Source organism: Melanotaenia boesemani, chromosome 17 (assembly GCF_017639745.1).
Source record: "Melanotaenia boesemani isolate fMelBoe1 chromosome 17, fMelBoe1.pri, whole genome shotgun sequence".
Classification (NCBI taxonomy): Eukaryota; Metazoa; Chordata; class Actinopteri; order Atheriniformes; family Melanotaeniidae; genus Melanotaenia; species Melanotaenia boesemani.
In genome coordinates this window covers 9,434,874-9,453,101 of record NC_055698.1, presented here as the reverse complement: position 1 = coordinate 9,453,101, position 18,228 = coordinate 9,434,874, and the positions used below count along the sequence as shown (strand labels likewise).

General features: G+C 57.9%; 1 protein-coding gene across 1 annotated transcript; it reads right to left on the bottom strand.

Moving 5' to 3' along the window:
• Window positions 1-1,314: 1,314 nt before the first annotated feature.
• LOC121628047 (mucin-2-like) lies at window positions 1,315-12,275 on the bottom strand. The gene is made up of 3 exons (XM_041966947.1): window positions 12,252-12,275; window positions 1,876-1,956; window positions 1,315-1,499 (listed from the first exon to the last, which is right to left on the bottom strand). Coding segments are annotated over exons 1-3 (267 nt in total). The 5' UTR covers window positions 12,253-12,275.
• Between the last annotated feature and the right edge of the window lie 5,953 nt (window positions 12,276-18,228).

The following is an 18,228-nucleotide window of genomic DNA, read 5'->3' as shown; positions in this document are numbered from 1 at the left end:
GGGAGGCTGGTGTGTTGCAAGCCGACGGTGGTGGCTGCAGGTGGAGACGAGAGGCTGGCCTTCTGCAAGCCGATGTTGGTGGCTGCAGGTGGAGAGGGGAGGTTGGTTTTTGCAAGCCGATGGTGGTGGCTGCAGGTGGAGAGGGGAGGCTGGTGTTTTGCAAGCCGAAAGTGGCTGCAGGTGGAGAGGGGAGGCTGGCCTTTTGCAAGCCAATGGTGGTGGCTGCAGGTGGAGACGGGAGGCTGGCCTTTTGTAAGCTGAGGATGGTGGCTGCAGGTGGGAGGCTGGTGTTCAACAAGCTTATGGTGGTGGCTGTAGGTGGAGAGGGGAGGCTGGTGTTTTGCAAGCCGATGGTGGTGGCTGCAGGTGAGAGGTTGGTGTACAACAAGCTTATGGTCGTGGATGCAGGTGGAGACGGTAGGCTGGCCTGCTGCAAGCCCATGGTGGTGGCTGCAGGTGGAGACGGGAGGCTGTCCTATTGCAAGCCGATGGTGGTGGCTGTAGGTGGAGGGGGGAGGCTGGTGTTTTCAAGCCGATGGTGGTGGCTGCAGGTGGAGACAGCAGGCTGGCCTTTTGCAAGCCGATGGTGGTGGCTGTAGGTGGAGGGGGGAGGCTGGTGTTTTCAAGCCGATGGTGGTGGCTGCAGGTGGAGACAGCAGGCTGGCCTTTTGTAAGCCGATGGTGGTGGCTGCAGGTGGAGAGGGGAGGCTGGCGTTTTGCAAGCCGATGGTGGTGGCTGCAGGTGGGTGGCTGGTGTTCAGCAAGCCGATTGTGGTGGCTGCAGGTGGAGAGGGGAGGCTGGTGTTTTGCAAGCCGATGGTGGTGTCTGCAGGTGGAGACGAGAGGCTGGCCTTCTGCAAGCCGATGTTGGTGGCTGCAGGTGGAGAGGGGAGGCTGGTTTTTGCAAGCCGATGGTGGTGGCTGCAGGTGGAGAGGGGAGGCTGGTTTTTGCAAGCCGATGGTGGTGCCTGCAGGTGGAGACCGGAGGCTGGATTTTAGCCAGCAGATGGTGGTGGCTGCAGGTGGAGATCGGAGGTGGATGGTGGACACTGCAGAGGGATAATAAAAATAGAAAAGAAAAAAACTAACTTATCGTGTTTCAGAACTAGTTACACACAAGATGAAAACAAGAAAACATTAAAGAAAAATGGTGAATTGTATAAAAAAGTTAAACTAAATGTAAAACTTAGTGAAGTGGCTTCGATGGTGATCTCAGGCGCTGTTCTTAGTGGATGGAGACTCTAACGGTCCGAGCTGGAAACTGGATGCACTCAGTGTGTCGAAAGAAGATGATGATGGTTCCTGCAGGCGATGTTATATCTTCTTCCAGATGTTGTAAAAGCCAATGGTGGTTCCTGCAAGTGGAGACAGGGTGATGGTGGTCATCAAGCCGATGGTAGTGGCTGCAGGTGGAGAGGGGAGGCTGGTGTTCAGCAAGCCGATGGTGGTGGCTGCAGGTGGAGAGGGGAGGCTGGTGTTCAGCAAGCCGGTGGTGGTGCCTGCAGGTAGAGAAGGGAGGCTGGCCTGTTGAAAGCCGGTGGTGGTGGCTGCAGGTGAAGACGGGAGGCTGGTGTTTTGCAAGCCGATGGTGGTGGCTGCAGGTGGGAGGCTGGTGTTTAAAAAGCTGATGATGGTGGCTCCAGGTGGAGACAGCAGGCTGGCCTTTTGCAAGCCGGTGGTGGTGGCTGCAGGTGGAGAGGGGAGGCTGGCCTATTGCAAGCCGGTGGTGGTGGCTGCATGTGGGGACGGGAGGCTGGCCTGCTGCAAGCCCATGGTGGTGGCTGCAGGTGGAGAGGGGAGGCTGGTTTTTGCAAGCCGATGGTGGTGGCTGCAGGTGGAGACGGGAGGCTGGTTTTTGCAAGCCGATGGTGGTGCCTGCACGTGGAGACCGGAGGCTGGATTTTAGCCAGCAGATGGTGGTGGCTGCAGGTGGAGATCGGAGGTGGATGGTGGACACTGCAGAGGGATAATAAAAATAGAAAAGAAAAAAACTCACTTATCGTGTTTCAGAACTAGTTACACACAAGATGAAAAGAAGAAAACATTAAAGAAAAATGGTGAATTGTATAAAAAAGTTAAACTAAATGTAAAACTTAGTGAAGTGGCTTCGATGGTGATCTCAGGCGCTGTTCTTAGTGGATGGAGACTCTAACGGTCCGAGCTGGAAACTGGATGCACTCAGTGTGTCGAAAGAAGATGATGATGGCTCCTGCAGGCGATGCTATATCTTCTTCCAGATGTTGTAAAAGCCAATGGTGGTTCCTGCAAGTGGAGAGAGGGTGATGGTGGTCATCAAGCCGATGGTAGTGGCTGCAGGTGGAGAGGGGAGGCTGGTGTTCAGCAAGCCGATGGTGGTGGCTGCAGGTGGAGAGGGGAGGCTGGTGTTCAGCAAGCCGGTGGTGGTGCCTGCAGGTGGAGAAGGTAGGCTGGCCTGTTGAAAGCCGGTGGTGGTGGCTGCAGGTGAAGACGGGAGGCTGGTGTTTTGCAAGCCGATGGTGGTGGCTGCAGGTGGGAGGCTGGTGTTTAAAAAGCTGATGGTGGTGGCTGCAGGTGGAGAGGGGAGGCTGGTTTTTGCAAGCCGATGGTGGTGGCTGCAGGTGGAGACGGGAGGCTGGTTTTTGCAAGCCGATGGTGGTGCCTGCAGGTGGAGACCGGAGGCTGGATTTTAGCCAGCAGATGGTGGTGGCTGCAGGTGGAGATCGGAGGTGGATGGTGGACACTGCAGAGGGATAATAAAAATAGAAAAGAAAAAAACTCACTTATCGTGTTTCAGAACTAGTTATACACAAGATGAAAACAAGAAAACATTAAAGAAAAATGGTGAATTGTATAAAAAAGTTAAACTAAATGTAAAACTTAGTGAAGTGGCTTCGATGGTGATGTCAGGCGCTGTTCTTAGTGGATAGAGACTCTAACGGTCCGAGCTGGAAACTGGATGCACTCAGTGTGTCGAAAGAAGATGATGATGGTTCCTGCAGGCGATGTTATATCTTCTTCCAGATGTTGTAAAAGCCAATGGTGGTTCCTGCAAGTGGAGACAGGGTGATGGTGGTCATCAAGCCGATGGTAGTGGCTGCAGGTGGAGAGGGGAGGCTGGTGTTCAGCAAGCCGATGGTGGTGGCTGCAGGTGGGAGGCTGGTGTTTAAGAAGCTGATGGTGGTGGCTGCAGGTGGAGAGGGGAGGCTGGCCTTTTGCAAGCCGATGGTAGTGGCTGCAGGTGGAGAGGGGAGGCTGGTGTTCAGCAAGCCGATGGTGGTGGCTGCAGGTGGGAGGCTGGTGTTTAAAAAGCTGATGGTGGTGGCTGCAGGTGGAGAGGGGAGGCTGGCCTTTTGCAAGCCCATGGTGGTGGCTGCAGGTGGATACAAAAGGCTGATGTTTTGCAAGCCAATGGTGGTGGGTGCAGGTGGACACGGGAGGCTGGCCTTTTGCAAGCCGGTGGTGGTGGCTGCAGGTGGAGAGGGGAGGCTGGTGTTGTGCAAGCCGATGGTGGTGGCTGCAGGTGGAGAGGGGAGGCTGGTGTTCAGCAAGCCGATGGTGGTGGCTGCAGGTGGAGAGGGGAGGCTGGATTTTAGCCAGCAGATGGTGGTGGCTGCAGGTGGAGATGAGAGCCTGGTGTTTTGCAAGCCGATGGTGGTGGCTGCAGGTGGAGACGGGAGGCAGGCCTGTTGCTAGCCGATGGTGGTGGCTGCAGGTGGGAGGCTGGTGTTCAACAAGCTTATGGTGGTGGCTGAAGGTGGAGAGGGGAGGCTGGCCTTTTGCATGCCGGTGGTGGTGGCTGCAGGTGGAGACGGGAGGCTGGCCAGCTGCAAGCCCATGGTGGTGGCTGCAGGTGGAGACGGGAGGCTGGCCAATTGCAAGCCGGTGGTGGTGGCTGCAGGTGGACAGGGGAGGCTGACCATCTGCAAGCCGATGGTGGTGGCTGCAGGTGGAGACGAGAGGTTGGTGTATTGCAAGCCGATGGTGGTGGCTGCAGGTGGAGAGGGGAGGCTGGTGTTTTGCAAGACGATGGTGGTGGCTGCAGGTGGGAGGCTGGTGTTCAGCAAGCCGATGGTGGTGGCTGCAGGTGGAGAGGGGAGGCTGGTGTTTTGCAAGACGATGGTGGTGGCTGCAGGTGGAGAGGGGAGGCTGGTGTTCAGCAAGCCGATCGTGGTGGCTGCAGGTGGAGAGGGGAGGCTGGTGTTTTGCAAGCCGACGGTGGTGGCTGCAGGTGGAGACGAGAGGCTGGCCTTCTGCAAACCGATGTTGGTGGCTGCAGGTGGAGAGGGGAGGTTGGTTTTATGCAAGCCGATGGTGGTGGCTGCAGGTGGAGAGGGGAGGCTGGTGTCCTTCAAGCCGAAAGTGGCTGCAGGTGGAGAGGGGAGGCTGCCCTGCTGCAAGCCGATGTTGGTGGCTGCAGGTGGAGACGGGAGGTTGGTTTTTGCAAGCCGATGGTGGTGGCTGCAGGTGGAGACGGGAGGCTGGTGTTTTGCAAGCCCATGGTGGTGGCTGCAGGTGGAGACGGTAGGCTGGCCTTCTGCAAGCCCATGGTGGTGGCTGCAGGTGGAGAGGGGAGGTTGGATTTTTGCAAGCCGATGGTGGTGGCTGCAGGTGGAGACGGGAGGCTGGCCTATTGCAAGCCGATGGTGGTGGCTGTAGGTGGAGAGGGGAGGCTGGTGTTTTGCAAGCCGATGGTAGTGGCTGCAGGTGGAGACAGCAGGCTGGCCTTTTGCAAGCCGGTGGTGGTGGCTGCAGGTGGAGAGGGGAGGCTGGCCTATTTCAAGCCGGTGGCGGTGGCTGCATGTGGGGACGGGAGGCTGGCCTGCTGCAAGCCCATGGTGGTGGCTGCAGGTGGAGACGGGAGGCTGGCCAATTGCAAGCCGGTGGTGGTGGCTGCAGGTGGAGAGGGGAGGCTGGCCTTCTGCAAGCCGGTGGTGGTGGCTGCAGGTGGAGACGAGAGGCTGGTGTATTGTAAGCCGATGGTGGTGGCTGCAGGTGGAGATGGGAGGCTGGCGTTTTGCAAGCCGATGGTGGTGGCTGCAGGTGGGTGGCTGGTGTTCAACAAGCTTATGGTGGTGGCTGAAGGTGGAGAGGGGAGGCTGGCCTTTTGCATGCCGGTGGTGGTGGCTGCAGGTGGAGACAGGAGGCTGGCCAGCTGCAAGCCCATGGTGGTGGCTGCAGGTGGAGACGGGAGGCTGGCCAATTGCAAGCCGGTGGTGGTGGCTGCAGGTGGAGACGGGAGGCTGGCCTTCTGCAAGCCGACGGTGGTGGCTGCACGTGGAGACGAGAGACTGGTGTTTTGCAAGCCGATGGAGGTGGCTGCAGGTGGAGAGGGGAGGCTGGTGTTTTGCAAGACGATGGTGGTGGCTGCAGGTGGGAGGCTGATGTTCAGCAAGCCGATCGTGGTGGCTGCAGGTGGAGAGGGGAGGCTGGTGTTTTGCAAGACGATGGTGGTGGCTGCAGGTGGAGAGGGGAGGCTGGTGTTCAGCAAGCCGATCGTGGTGGCTGTAGCTGGAGAGGGGAGGCTGGTGTGTTGCAAGCCGACGGTGGTGGCTGCAGGTGGAGACGAGAGGCTGGCCTTCTGCAAGCCGATGTTGGTGGCTGCAGGTGGAGAGGGGAGGTTGGTTTTTGCAAGCCGATGGTGGTGGCTGCAGGTGGAGAGGGGAGGCTGGTGTTTTGCAAGCCGAAAGTGGCTGCAGGTGGAGAGGGGAGGCTGGCCTTTTGCAAGCCAATGGTGGTGGCTGCAGGTGGAGAGGGGAGGCTGGCCTTTTGTAAGCTGAGGATGGTGGCTGCAGGTGGGAGGCTGGTGTTCAACAAGCTTATGGTGGTGGCTGTAGGTGGAGAGGGGAGGCTGGTGTTTTGCAAGCAGTTGGTGGTGGCTGCAGGTGGAGACGGGAGGCTGGGCTTTTGCAAGCCGGTGGTGGTGGCTGCAGGTGGAGACGGGAGGCTGGCCTTTTGCAAGCCGGTGGTGGTGGCTGCAGGTGGAGCCGGGAGGATGGTGTTTTGCAAGCCGATGGTGGTGGCTGCAGGTGGAGACGGGAGGCAGGCCTGTTGCTAGCCGATGGTGGTGGCTGCAGGTGGGAGGCTGGTGTTCAACAAGCTTATGGTGGTGGCTGAAGGTGGAGAGGGGAGGCTGTCCTTTTGCATGCCGGTGGTGGTGGTTGCAGGTGGAGACGGGAGGCTGGCCAGCTGCAAGCCCATGGTGGTGGCTGCAGGTGGAGACGGGAGGCTGGCCAATTGCAAGCCGGTGGTGGTGGCTGCAGGTGGAGAGGGGAGGCTGGCCTTCTGCAAGCCGACGGTGGTGGGTGTACGTGGAGACGAGAGGCTGGTGTTTTGCAAGCCGATGGTGGTGGCTGCAGGTGGGAGGCTGGTGTTCAGCAAGCCGATCGTGGTGGCTGCAGGTGGAGAGGGAAGGCTGGTGTTTTGCAAGACGATGGTGGTGGCTACAGGTGGAGAGGGGAGGCTGGTGTTCAGCAAGCCGATCGTGGTGGCTGCAGGTGGAGAGGGGAGACTGGTGTTTTGCAAGCAGACGGTGGTGGCTGCAGGTGGAGACGAGAGGCTGGCCTTCTGCAAGCCAAATGTTGGTGGCTGCAGGTAGAGAGGGTAGGTTGGTTTTTGCAAGCTGATGGTGGTGGCTGCAGGTGGAGAGGGGAGGCTGGTGTTTTGCAAGCCGAAAGTGGCTGCAGGTGGAGAGGGGAGGTTGGTTTTTGCAAGCCGATGGTGGTGCCTGCAGGTGGAGACCGGAGGCTGGATTTCAGCAAGCCGATGGTGGTGGCTGCAGGTGGAGATCGGAGGTGGATGGTGGACACTGCAGAGGGAAAATATAAATAGAACAGAAAAAAACTCACTTATCGTGTTTCAGAACTAGTTACACATAAGATGAAAACAAGAAAACATTAAAGAAAAATGGTGAATTGTATAAAAAAGTTAAACTAAATGTAAAACTTGGTGGTGGCTGCAGGTGGGAGGCTGGTGTTCAACAAGCTTAGGGTGGTGGCTGCAGGTGGAGAAGGGAGGCTGGTGTTTTGCAAGCTGATGGTGGTGGCTGCAGGTGGAGACGGGAGGCTGGGCTTTTGCAAGCCGGTGGTGGTGGCTGCAGGGGGAGACGGGAGGCTGGCCTCCTGCAAGTCCATGGTGGTGGCTGCAGGTGGAGACGAAAGGCTGGTGTTTTGCAAGCAGATGGTGGTGGGTGCAGGTCGACACGGGAGGCTGGTCCTTTGGAAGCCGGTGGTGGTGGCTGCAGTTGAGAGAGGAGGCTGGTGTTTTGCAAGCCGATGGTGGTGGCTGCAGGTGGAGACGCGAGGCTGGCCTTTTGCAAGCCGATGGTGGTGGCTGCAGGTGAGAGGGGAGGTTGGTTTTTGCAAGCCGATGGTGGTGGCTGCAGGTGGAGAGGGGAGGCTGGTGTTTTGCAAGCCGAAAGTGGTTGCAGGTGGAGAGGGGGAGGTTGGTTTTTGCAAGCCGATGGTGGTGCCTGCAGGTGGAGACCGGAGGCTGGATTTTTGTAAGCCGATGGTGGTGGCTGCAGGTGGAGATCGGAGGTGGATGGTGGACACTGCAGAGGGAAAATATAAATAGAACAGAAAAAAACTCACTTATCGTGTTTCAGCACTAGTTACCCATAAGATGAAAACAAGAAAACATTAAAGAAAAATGGTGAATTGTATAAAAAAGTTAAACAAAATGTAAAACTTAGTGAAGTGGCTTCGATGGTGATCTCAGGCGCTGTCCCAGTGGATGGAGACTCTAACGGTCCGGGCTGGAAACTGCATGCACTCAGTGTGTCGAAAGAAGATGATGGTGGTTCCTGCAGGCAATGTTAGATCTTCTTCCAGATGTTTTAAAAGCCAATGGTGGTTCCTGCAAGTGGAGACGGGAGGCTGGTGTTTTGCAAGCTGAGGATGGTGGCTGCAGGTGGGAAGCTGGTGTTTAAAAAGCTCATGGTGGTGGCTGCAGGTGGAGAGGGGAGGCTGGTGTTCAGCAAGCCGGTGGTGGTGGCTGCAGGTAGAGAAGGGAGGCTGGCCTGCTGAAAGCCGATGGTGGTGGCTGCAGGTGAAGACGGGAGGCTGGTGTTTTGCAAGCCGATGGTGGTGGCTGCAGGTGCGAGGCTGGTGTTTAAAAAGCTGATGGTGGTGGCTGCAGGTGGAGAGGGGAGGCTGGCCTTTTGCATGCCGGTGGTGGTGGCTGCAGGTGGAGACGGGAGGCTGGCCAGCTGCAAGCCCATGGTGGTGGCTGCAGGTGGAGACGGGAGGCTGGCCAATTGCAAGCCGGTGGTGGTGGCTGCAGGTGGAGAGGGGAGGCTGGCCTTCTGCAAGCCGATGGTGGTGGCTGCATGTGGAGACGAGAGGCTGGTGTTTTGCAAGCCGATGGTGGTGGCTGCAGGTGGAGAGGGGAGGCTGGTGTTTTGCAAGACGATGGTGGTGGCTGCAGGTGGGAGGCTGGTGTTCAGCAAGCCGATCGTGGTGGCTGCAGGTGGAGAGGGGAGGCTGGTGTTTTGCAAGACGATAGTGGTGGCTGCAGGTGGAGAGGGGAGGCTGGTGTTTTGCAAGCCGATGTTGGTGGCTGCAGGTGGAGAGGGGAGGTTGGTGTTTTGCAAGCCGAAAGTGGCTGCAGGTGGAGAGGGGCGGCTGGTTTTTGCAAGCCGATGGTGGTGCCTGCAGGTGGAGACCGAAGGCTGGATTTTGCAAGCCAATGGTGGTGGCTGCAGGTGGAGATCGAAGGTGGATGGTGGACACTGCAGAGGGATAATATAAATAGAAAAGAAAAAGACTCACTTATCGTGTTTCAGCACTAGTTACACATAAGATGAAAACAAGAAAACATTAATAAAAAATGGTGAATTGTATAAAAAAGTTAAACAAAATGTAAAACTTGGTGGTGGCTGCAGGTGGGAGGCTGGTGTTCAACAAGCTTAGGGTGGTGGCTGCAGGTGGAGACGGGAGGCTGGTGTTTTGCAAGCAGATGGTGGTGGGTGCAGGTCGACACGGGAGGCTGGGCTTTTCCAAGCCGGTGGTGGTGGCTGCAGTTGAGAGAGGAGGCTGGTGTTTTGCAAGCCGATGGTGGTGGCTGCAGGTGGAGACGGGAGGCAGGCCTTTTGCAAGCCGATCGTGGTGGCTGCAGGTGGGAGGCTGTTGTTCAACAAGCTTATGGTGGTGGCTGTAGGTGGAGAGGGGAGGCTGGTGTTTTGCAAGCCGATGGTGGTGGCTGCAGGTGGAGAGGGGAGGCTGGGCATTTACAAGCCGGTGGTGGTGGCTGCAGGTGGAGAGGGGAGGCTGGCCTGCTGCAAGCCGATGGTGGTGGCTGTAGGTGGAGAGGGGAGGCTGGTGTTCAGTAAGCCGATGGTGGTGGCTGCAGGTGGGTGGCTGGTGTTCAGCAAGCCGATTGTGGTGGCTGCAGGTGGAGAGGGGAGGCTGGTGTTTTGCAAGCCGATGGTGGAGGCTGCAGGTGGAGAGGGGAAGCTGACCTTTTGCAAGCCGATGGTGGTGGCTGTAGGTGGAGAGGGGAGGCTGGTGTTCAGTAAGCCGATGGTGGTGGCTGCAGGTGGAGAGGGGAGGCTGGTGTTTTGCAAGCAGATGGTGGTGGCTGCAGGTGGAGACAAGAGGCTGGCCTGTTGCAAGCCGGTGGTGGTGGATGCAGGTGGGGAGGGGAGGCTGGCCTGTTGCAAGCCGGTGGTGGTGGCTGCAGGTGGAGAGGGGAGGATGGCCTGTTGCAAGCCGATGGTGGTGGCTGCAGGTGGGAGGTTGGTGTTCAACAAGCTTATGGTGGTTGCTGCAGGTGGAGAGGGGAGGCTGGTGTTTTGCAAGCAGATGGTGGTGGCTGCAGGTGGAGACAAGAGGCTGGCCTTCTGCAAGCCGATGGTGGTGGCTGCAGCTGGGGAGGGGAGGCTGGCCTTTTCCAAGCCGATGGTGGTGGCTGCAGGTGGAGACGGGAGGCTGGCCTGTTGCAAGCCGGTGGTGGTGGATGCAGGTGGAGAGGGGAGGCTGGCCTTTTGCAAGCTGATGGTGGTGGCTGCAGGTGGAGAAGGGAGGCTGGCCTTTTGCAAGCAGGTGTTGGTGGCTGCAGGTGGAGAGGGGAGGCTGGTCTTTTGCAAGCCGATGCTGGTGGCTGTGGTGGAGAGGGGAGGCTGGCCGTCTGCAAGGCGATGGTGGTGGCTGCACGTGGGAGGCTGGTGTTCAGTAAGCCGATCGTGGTGGCTGCAGGTGGGAGGCTGGTGTTCAACAAGCTTATGGTGGTGGCTGTAGGTGGAGAGGGGAGGCTGGTGTTTTGCAAGGAGATGGTGGAGGCTGCAGGTGGAGAAGGGAGGCTGGTTTTTGCAAGCCGATGGTGGTGCCTGCATGTGGAGCCCGGAGGCTGGATTTTAGCAAGCCGATGGTGGTGGCTGCAGGTGGAGATCGAAAGTGGATGGTGGACACTGCAGAGGGATAATATAAATAGAAAAGAAAAAAACTAACTTATCATGTTTCAGAACTAGTTACACATAAGATGAAAAGAAGAAAACATTAAAGAAAAATGGTGAATTTATTAAAAAGTTAAACTAAATGTAAAACTTAGTGAAGTGGCTTCGATGGTGATCTCAGGCGCTATTCTTAGAGGATGGAGACTCTAACGGTCCGAGCTGGAAACTGGATGCACTCAGTGTGTCGAAAGAAGATGATGGTGGTTCCTGCAGGCGATGTTAGATCTTCTTCCAGATGTTTTAAAAGCCAATGGTGGTTCCTGCAAGTGGAGACGGGATGATGGTGGTCATCAAGCCGATGATAGTGGCCGCAGGAAGGAGGCTGGTGTTCAGCAAGCCGATGGTGGTGGCTGCAGGTGTAGACGGGAGACTGGTGTTCCGTAAGCCGATGGTGGTGGCTGTAGGTGGAGAGGGGAGGCTGGCCTTCTGCAAGCCGATGGTGGTGGCTGCAGGTGGAGAAGGGAGGCTGGTGTTTTGCAAGCCGATGGAGGTGGCTGCAGGTGGGAGGCTCGTGTTTAAAAAGCAGATGGTGGTAGCTGCAGGTGGAGAGGGGAAGCTGGTCTTTTGTAAGCCGATGGTGGTGGCTGCAGGTGGAGACGGGAGGCAGGTGTTTTGCAAGCCGATGGAGGTGGCTGCAGGTGGGAGGCTCGTGTTTAAAAAGCAGATGGTGGTAGCTGCAGGTGGAGAGGGGAAGCTGGTCTTTTGCAAGCCGATGGTGGTGGCTGCAGGTGGAGACGGGAGGCAGGCCTTTTGCAAGCCGATCGTGGTGGCTGCAGGTGGGAGGCTGTTGTTCAACAAGCTTATGGTGGTGGCTGTAGGTGGAGAGGGGAGGCTGGTGTTTTGCAAGCCGATGGTGGTGGCTGCAGGTGGAGACGGGAGGCTGGGCATTTACAAGCCGGTGGTGGTGGCTGCAGGTGGAGAGGGGAGGCTGGCCTGCTGCAAGCCAGTGGTGGTGGCTGCAGGTGGAGACGGGAGGCTGGTGTTTTTCAAGCCGATGGTGGTGGCTGCAGGTGAGAGGTTGGTGTACAACAAGCTTATGGTCGTGGATGCAGGTGGAGACGGTAGGCTGGCCTGCTGCAAGCCCATGGTGGTGGCTGCAGGTGGAGACGGGAGGCTGTCCTATTGCAAGCCGATGGTGGTGGCTGTAGGTGGAGGGGGGAGGCTGGTGTTTTCAAGCCGATGGTGGTGGCTGCAGGTGGAGACAGCAGGCTGGCCTTTTGCAAGCTGATGGTGGTGGCTGTAGGTGGAGGGGGGAGGCTGGTGTTTTCAAGCCGATGGTGGTGGCTGCAGGTGGAGACAGCAGGCTGGCCTTTTGTAAGCCGATGGTGGTGGCTGCAGGTGGAGAGGGGAGGCTGGCGTTTTGCAAGCCGATGGTGGTGGCTGCAGGTGGGTGGCTGGTGTTCAGCAAGCCGATTGTGGTGGCTGCAGGTGGAGAGGGGAGGCTGGTGTTTTGCAAGCCGATGGTGGTGTCTGCAGGTGGAGACGAGAGGCTGGCCTTCTGCAAGCCGATGTTGGTGGCTGCAGGTGGAGAGGGGAGGCTGGTTTTTGCAAGCCGATGGTGGTGGCTGCAGGTGGAGAGGGGAGGCTGGTTTTTGCAAGCCGATGGTGGTGCCTGCAGGTGGAGACCGAAGGCTGGATTTTAGCCAGCAGATGGTGGTGGCTGCAGGTGGAGATCGGAGGTGGATGGTGGACACTGCAGAGGGATAATAAAAATAGAAAAGAAAAAAACTAACTTATCGTGTTTCAGAACTAGTTACACACAAGATGAAAACAAGAAAACATTAAAGAAAAATGGTGAATTGTATAAAAAAGTTAAACTAAATGTAAAACTTAGTGAAGTGGCTTCGATGGTGATCTCAGGCGCTGTTCTTAGTGGATGGAGACTCTAACGGTCCGAGCTGGAAACTGGATGCACTCAGTGTGTCGAAAGAAGATGATGATGGTTCCTGCAGGCGATGTTATATCTTCTTCCAGATGTTGTAAAAGCCAATGGTGGTTCCTGCAAGTGGAGAGAGGGTGATGGTGGTCATCAAGCCGATGGTAGTGGCTGCAGGTGGAGAGGGGAGGCTGGTGTTCAGCAAGCCGATGGTGGTGGCTGCAGGTGGAGAGGGGAGGCTGGTGTTCAGCAAGCCGGTGGTGGTGCCTGCAGGTGGAGAAGGGAGGCTGGCCTGTTGAAAGCCGGTGGTGGTGGCTGCAGGTGAAGACGGGAGGCTGGTGTTTTGCAAGCCGATGGTGGTGGCTGCAGGTGGGAGGCTGGTGTTTAAAAAGCTGATGATGGTGGCTCCAGGTGGAGACAGCAGGCTGGCCTTTTGCAAGCCGGTGGTGGTGGCTGCAGGTGGAGAGGGGAGGCTGGCCTATTGCAAGCCGGTGGTGGTGGCTGCATGTGGGGACGGGAGGCTGGCCTGCTGCAAGCCCATGGTGGTGGCTGCAGGTGGAGAGGGGAGGCTGGTTTTTGCAAGCCGATGGTGGTGGCTGCAGGTGGAGACGGGAGGCTGGTTTTTGCAAGCCGATGGTGGTGCCTGCACGTGGAGACCGGAGGCTGGATTTTAGCCAGCAGATGGTGGTGGCTGCAGGTGGAGATCGGAGGTGGATGGTGGACACTGCAGAGGGATAATAAAAATAGAAAAGAAAAAAACTCACTTATCGTGTTTCAGAACTAGTTACACACAAGATGAAAAGAAGAAAACATTAAAGAAAAATGGTGAATTGTATAAAAAAGTTAAACTAAATGTAAAACTTAGTGAAGTGGCTTCGATGGTGATCTCAGGCGCTGTTCTTAGTGGATGGAGACTCTAACGGTCCGAGCTGGAAACTGGATGCACTCAGTGTGTCGAAAGAAGATGATGATGGCTCCTGCAGGCGATGCTATATCTTCTTCCAGATGTTGTAAAAGCCAATGGTGGTTCCTGCAAGTGGAGACAGGGTGATGGTGGTCATCAAGCCGATGGTAGTGGCTGCAGGTGGAGAGGGGAGGCTGGTGTTCAGCAAGCCGATGGTGGTGGCTGCAGGTGGAGAGGGGAGGCTGGTGTTCAGCAAGCCGGTGGTGGTGCCTGCAGGTGGAGAAGGTAGGCTGGCCTGTTGAAAGCCGGTGGTGGTGGCTGCAGGTGAAGACGGGAGGCTGGTGTTTTGCAAGCCGATGGTGGTGGCTGCAGGTGGGAGGCTGGTGTTTAAAAAGCTGATGGTGGTGGCTGCAGGTGGAGAGGGGAGGCTGGTTTTTGCAAGCCGATGGTGGTGGCTGCAGGTGGAGACGGAAGGCTGGTTTTTGCAAGCCGATGGTGGTGCCTGCAGGTGGAGACCGGAGGCTGGATTTTAGCCAGCAGATGGTGGTGGCTGCAGGTGGAGATCGGAGGTGGATGGTGGACACTGCAGAGGGATAATAAAAATAGAAAAGAAAAAAACTCACTTATCGTGTTTCAGAACTAGTTATACACAAGATGAAAACAAGAAAACATTAAAGAAAAATGGTGAATTGTATAAAAAAGTTAAACTAAATGTAAAACTTAGTGAAGTGGCTTCGATGGTGATGTCAGGCGCTGTTCTTAGTGGATAGAGACTCTAACGGTCCGAGCTGGAAACTGGATGCACTCAGTGTGTCGAAAGAAGATGATGATGGTTCCTGCAGGCGATGTTATATCTTCTTCCAGATGTTGTAAAAGCCAATGGTGGTTCCTGCAAGTGGAGACAGGGTGATGGTGGTCATCAAGCCGATGGTAGTGGCTGCAGGTGGAGAGGGGAGGCTGGTGTTCAGCAAGCCGATGGTGGTGGCTGCAGGTGGGAGGCTGGTGTTTAAGAAGCTGATGGTGGTGGCTGCAGGTGGAGAGGGGAGGCTGGCCTTTTGCAAGCCGATGGTAGTGGCTGCAGGTGGAGAGGGGAGGCTGGTGTTCAGCAAGCCGATGGTGGTGGCTGCAGGTGGGAGGCTGGTGTTTAAAAAGCTGATGGTGGTGGCTGCAGGTGGAGAGGGGAGGCTGGCCTTTTGCAAGCCGATGGTGGTGGCTGCAGGTGGATACAAAAGGCTGATGTTTTGCAAGCCAATGGTGGTGGGTGCAGGTGGACACGGGAGGCTGGCCTTTTGCAAGCCGGTGGTGGTGGCTGCAGGTGGAGAAGGGAGGGTGGTGTTTTGCAAGCCGATGGTGGTGGCTGCAGGTGGAGAGGGGAGGCTGGTGTTCAGCAAGCCGATGGTGGTGGCTGCAGGTGGAGAGGGGAGGCTGGATTTTAGCCAGCAGATGGTGGTGGCTGCAGGTGGAGATGAGAGCCTGGTGTTTTGCAAGCCGATGGTGGTGGCTGCAGGTGGAGACGGGAGGCAGGCCTGTTGCTAGCCGATGGTGGTGGCTGCAGGTGGGAGGCTGGTGTTCAACAAGCTTATGGTGGTGGCTGAAGGTGGAGAGGGGAGGCTGGCCTTTTGCATGCCGGTGGTGGTGGCTGCAGGTGGAGACGGGAGGCTGGCCAGCTGCAAGCCCATGGTGGTGGCTGCAGGTGGAGACGGGAGGCTGGCCAATTGCAAGCCGGTGGTGGTGGCTGCAGGTGGACAGGGGAGGCTGACCATCTGCAAGCCGATGGTGGTGGCTGCAGGTGGAGACGAGAGGTTGGTGTATTGCAAGCCGATGGTGGTGGCTGCAGGTGGAGAGGGGAGGCTGGTGTTTTGCAAGCCTATGGTGGTGGCTGCAGGTGGGAGGCTGGTGTTCAGCAAGCCGATGGTGGTGGCTGCAGGTGGAGAGGGGAGGCTGGTGTTTTGCAAGCCGATGGTGGTGGCTGCAGGTGGAGAGGGGAGGCTGGTGTTCAGCAAGCCGATGGTGGTGGCTGCAGGTGGAGAGGGGAGGCTGGTGTTTTGCAAGCCGACGGTGGTGGCTGCAGGTGGAGACGAGAGGCTGGCCTTCTGCAAGCCGATGTTGGTGGCTGCAGGTGGAGAGGGGAGGTTGGTTTTATGCAAGCCGATGGTGGTGGCTGCAGGTGGAGAGGGGAGGCTGGTGTCCTTCAAGCCGAAAGTGGCTGCAGGTGGAGAGGGGAGGCTGCCCTGCTGCAAGCCGATGTTGGTGGCTGCAGGTGGAGACGGGAGGTTGGTTTTTGCAAGCCGATGGTGGTGGCTGCAGGTGGAGACGGGAGGCTGGTGTTTTGCAAGCCCATGGTGGTGGCTGCAGGTGGAGACGGTAGGCTGGCCTTCTGCAAGCCCATGGTGGTGGCTGCAGGTGGAGAGGGGAGGTTGGATTTTTGCAAGCCGATGGTGGTGGCTGCAGGTGGAGACGGGAGGCTGGCCTATTGCAAGCCGATGGTGGTGGCTGTAGGTGGAGAGGGGAGGCTGGTGTTTTGCAAGCCGATGGTAGTGGCTGCAGGTGGAGACAGCAGGCTGGCCTTTTGCAAGCCGGTGGTGGTGGCTGCAGGTGGAGAGGGGAGGCTGGCCTATTTCAAGCCGGTGGCGGTGGCTGCATGTGGGGACGGGAGGCTGGCCTGCTGCAAGCCCATGGTGGTGGCTGCAGGTGGAGACGGGAGGCTGGCCAATTGCAAGCCGGTGGTGGTGGCTGCAGGTGGAGAGGGGAGGCTGGCCTTCTGCAAGCCGGTGGTGGTGGCTGCAGGTGGAGACGAGAGGCTGGTGTATTGTAAGCCGATGGTGGTGGCTGCAGGTGGAGATGGGAGGCTGGCGTTTTGCAAGCCGATGGTGGTGGCTGCAGGTGGGTGGCTGGTGTTCAACAAGCTTATGGTGGTGGCTGAAGGTGGAGAGGGGAGGCTGGCCTTTTGCATGCCGGTGGTGGTGGCTGCAGGTGGAGACAGGAGGCTGGCCAGCTGCAAGCCCATGGTGGTGGCTGCAGGTGGAGACGGGAGGCTGGCCAATTGCAAGCCGGTGGTGGTGGCTGCAGGTGGAGACGGGAGGCTGGCCTTCTGCAAGCCGACGGTGGTGGCTGCACGTGGAGACGAGAGACTGGTGTTTTGCAAGCCGATGGTGGTGGCTGCAGGTGGAGAGGGGAGGCTGGTGTTTTGCAAGACGATGGTGGTGGCTGCAGGTGGGAGGCTGATGTTCAGCAAGCCGATCGTGGTGGCTGCAGGTGGAGAGGGGAGGCTGGTGTTTTGCAAGACGATGGTGGTGGCTGCAGGTGGAGAGGGGAGGCTGGTGTTCAGCAAGCCGATCGTGGTGGCTGCAGCTGGAGAGGGGAGGCTGGTGTGTTGCAAGCCGACGGTGGTGGCTGCAGGTGGAGACGAGAGGCTGGCCTTCTGCAAGCCGATGTTGGTGGCTGCAGGTGGAGAGGGGAGGTTGGTTTTTGCAAGCCGATGGTGGTGGCTGCAGGTGGAGAGGGGAGGCTGGTGTTTTGCAAGCCGAAAGTGGCTGCAGGTGGAGAGGGGAGGCTGGCCTTTTGCAAGCCAATGGTGGTGGCTGCAGGTGGAGAGGGGAGGCTGGCCTTTTGTAAGCTGAGGATGGTGGCTGCAGGTGGGAGGCTGGTGTTCAACAAGCTTATGGTGGTGGCTGTAGGTGGAGAGGGGAGGCTGGTGTTTTGCAAGCAGTTGGTGGTGGCTGTAGGTGGAGACGGGAGGCTGGGCTTTTGCAAGCCGGTGGTGGTGGCTGCAGGTGGAGACGGGGGGCTGGCCTTTTGCAAGCCGGTGGTGGTGGCTGCAGGTGGAGCCGGGAGGATGGTGTTTTGCAAGCCGATGGTGGTGGCTGCAGGTGGAGACGGGAGGCAGGCCTGTTGCTAGCCGATGGTGGTGGCTGCAGGTGGGAGGCTGGTGTTCAACAAGCTTATGGTGGTGGCTGAAGGTGGAGAGGGGAGGCTGGCCTTTTGCATGCCGGTGGTGGTGGCTGCAGGTGGAGACGGGAGGCTGGCCAGCTGCAAGCCCATGGTGGTGGCTGCAGGTGGAGACGGGAGGCTGGCCAATTGCAAGCCGGTGGTGGTGGCTGCAGGTGGAGAGGGGAGGCTGGCCTTCTGCAAGCCGACGGTGGTGGGTGTACGTGGAGACGAGAGGCTGGTGTTTTGCAAGCCGATGGTGGTGGCTGCAGGTGGGAGGCTGGTGTTCAGCAAGCCGATCGTGGTGGCTGCAGGTGGAGAGGGAAGGCTGGTGTTTTGCAAGACGATGGTGGTGGCTACAGGTGGAGAGGGGAGGCTGGTGTTCAGCAAGCCGATCGTGGTGGCTGCAGGTGGAGAGGGGAGACTGGTGTTTTGCAAGCAGACGGTGGTGGCTGCAGGTGGAGACGAGAGGCTGGCCTTCTGCAAGCCAAATGTTGGTGGCTGCAGGTAGAGAGGGTAGGTTGGTTTTTGCAAGCTGATGGTGGTGGCTGCAGGTGGAGAGGGGAGGCTGGTGTTTTGCAAGCCGAAAGTGGCTGCAGGTGGAGAGGGGAGGTTGGTTTTTGCAAGCCGATGGTGGTGCCTGCAGGTGGAGACCGGAGGCTGGATTTTTGCAAGCCGATGGTGGTGGCTGCAGGTGGAGATCGGAGGTGGATGGTGGACACTGCAGAGGGAAAATATAAATAGAACAGAAAAAAACTCACTTATCGTGTTTCAGCACTAGTTACACATAAGATGAAAACAAGAAAACATTAAAGAAAAATGGTGAATTGTATAAAAAAGTTAAACTAAATGTAAAACTTGGTGGTGGCTGCAGGTGGGAGGCTGGTGTTCAACAAGCTTAGGGTGGTGGCTGCAGGTGGAGAAGGGAGGCTGGTGTTTTGCAAGCTGATGGTGGTGGCTGCAGGTGGAGACGGGAGGCTGGGCTTTTGCAAGCCGGTGGTGGTGGCTGCAGGGGGAGACGGGAGGCTGGCCTCCTGCAAGTCCATGGTGGTGGCTGCAGGTGGAGACGAAAGGCTGGTGTTTTGCAAGCAG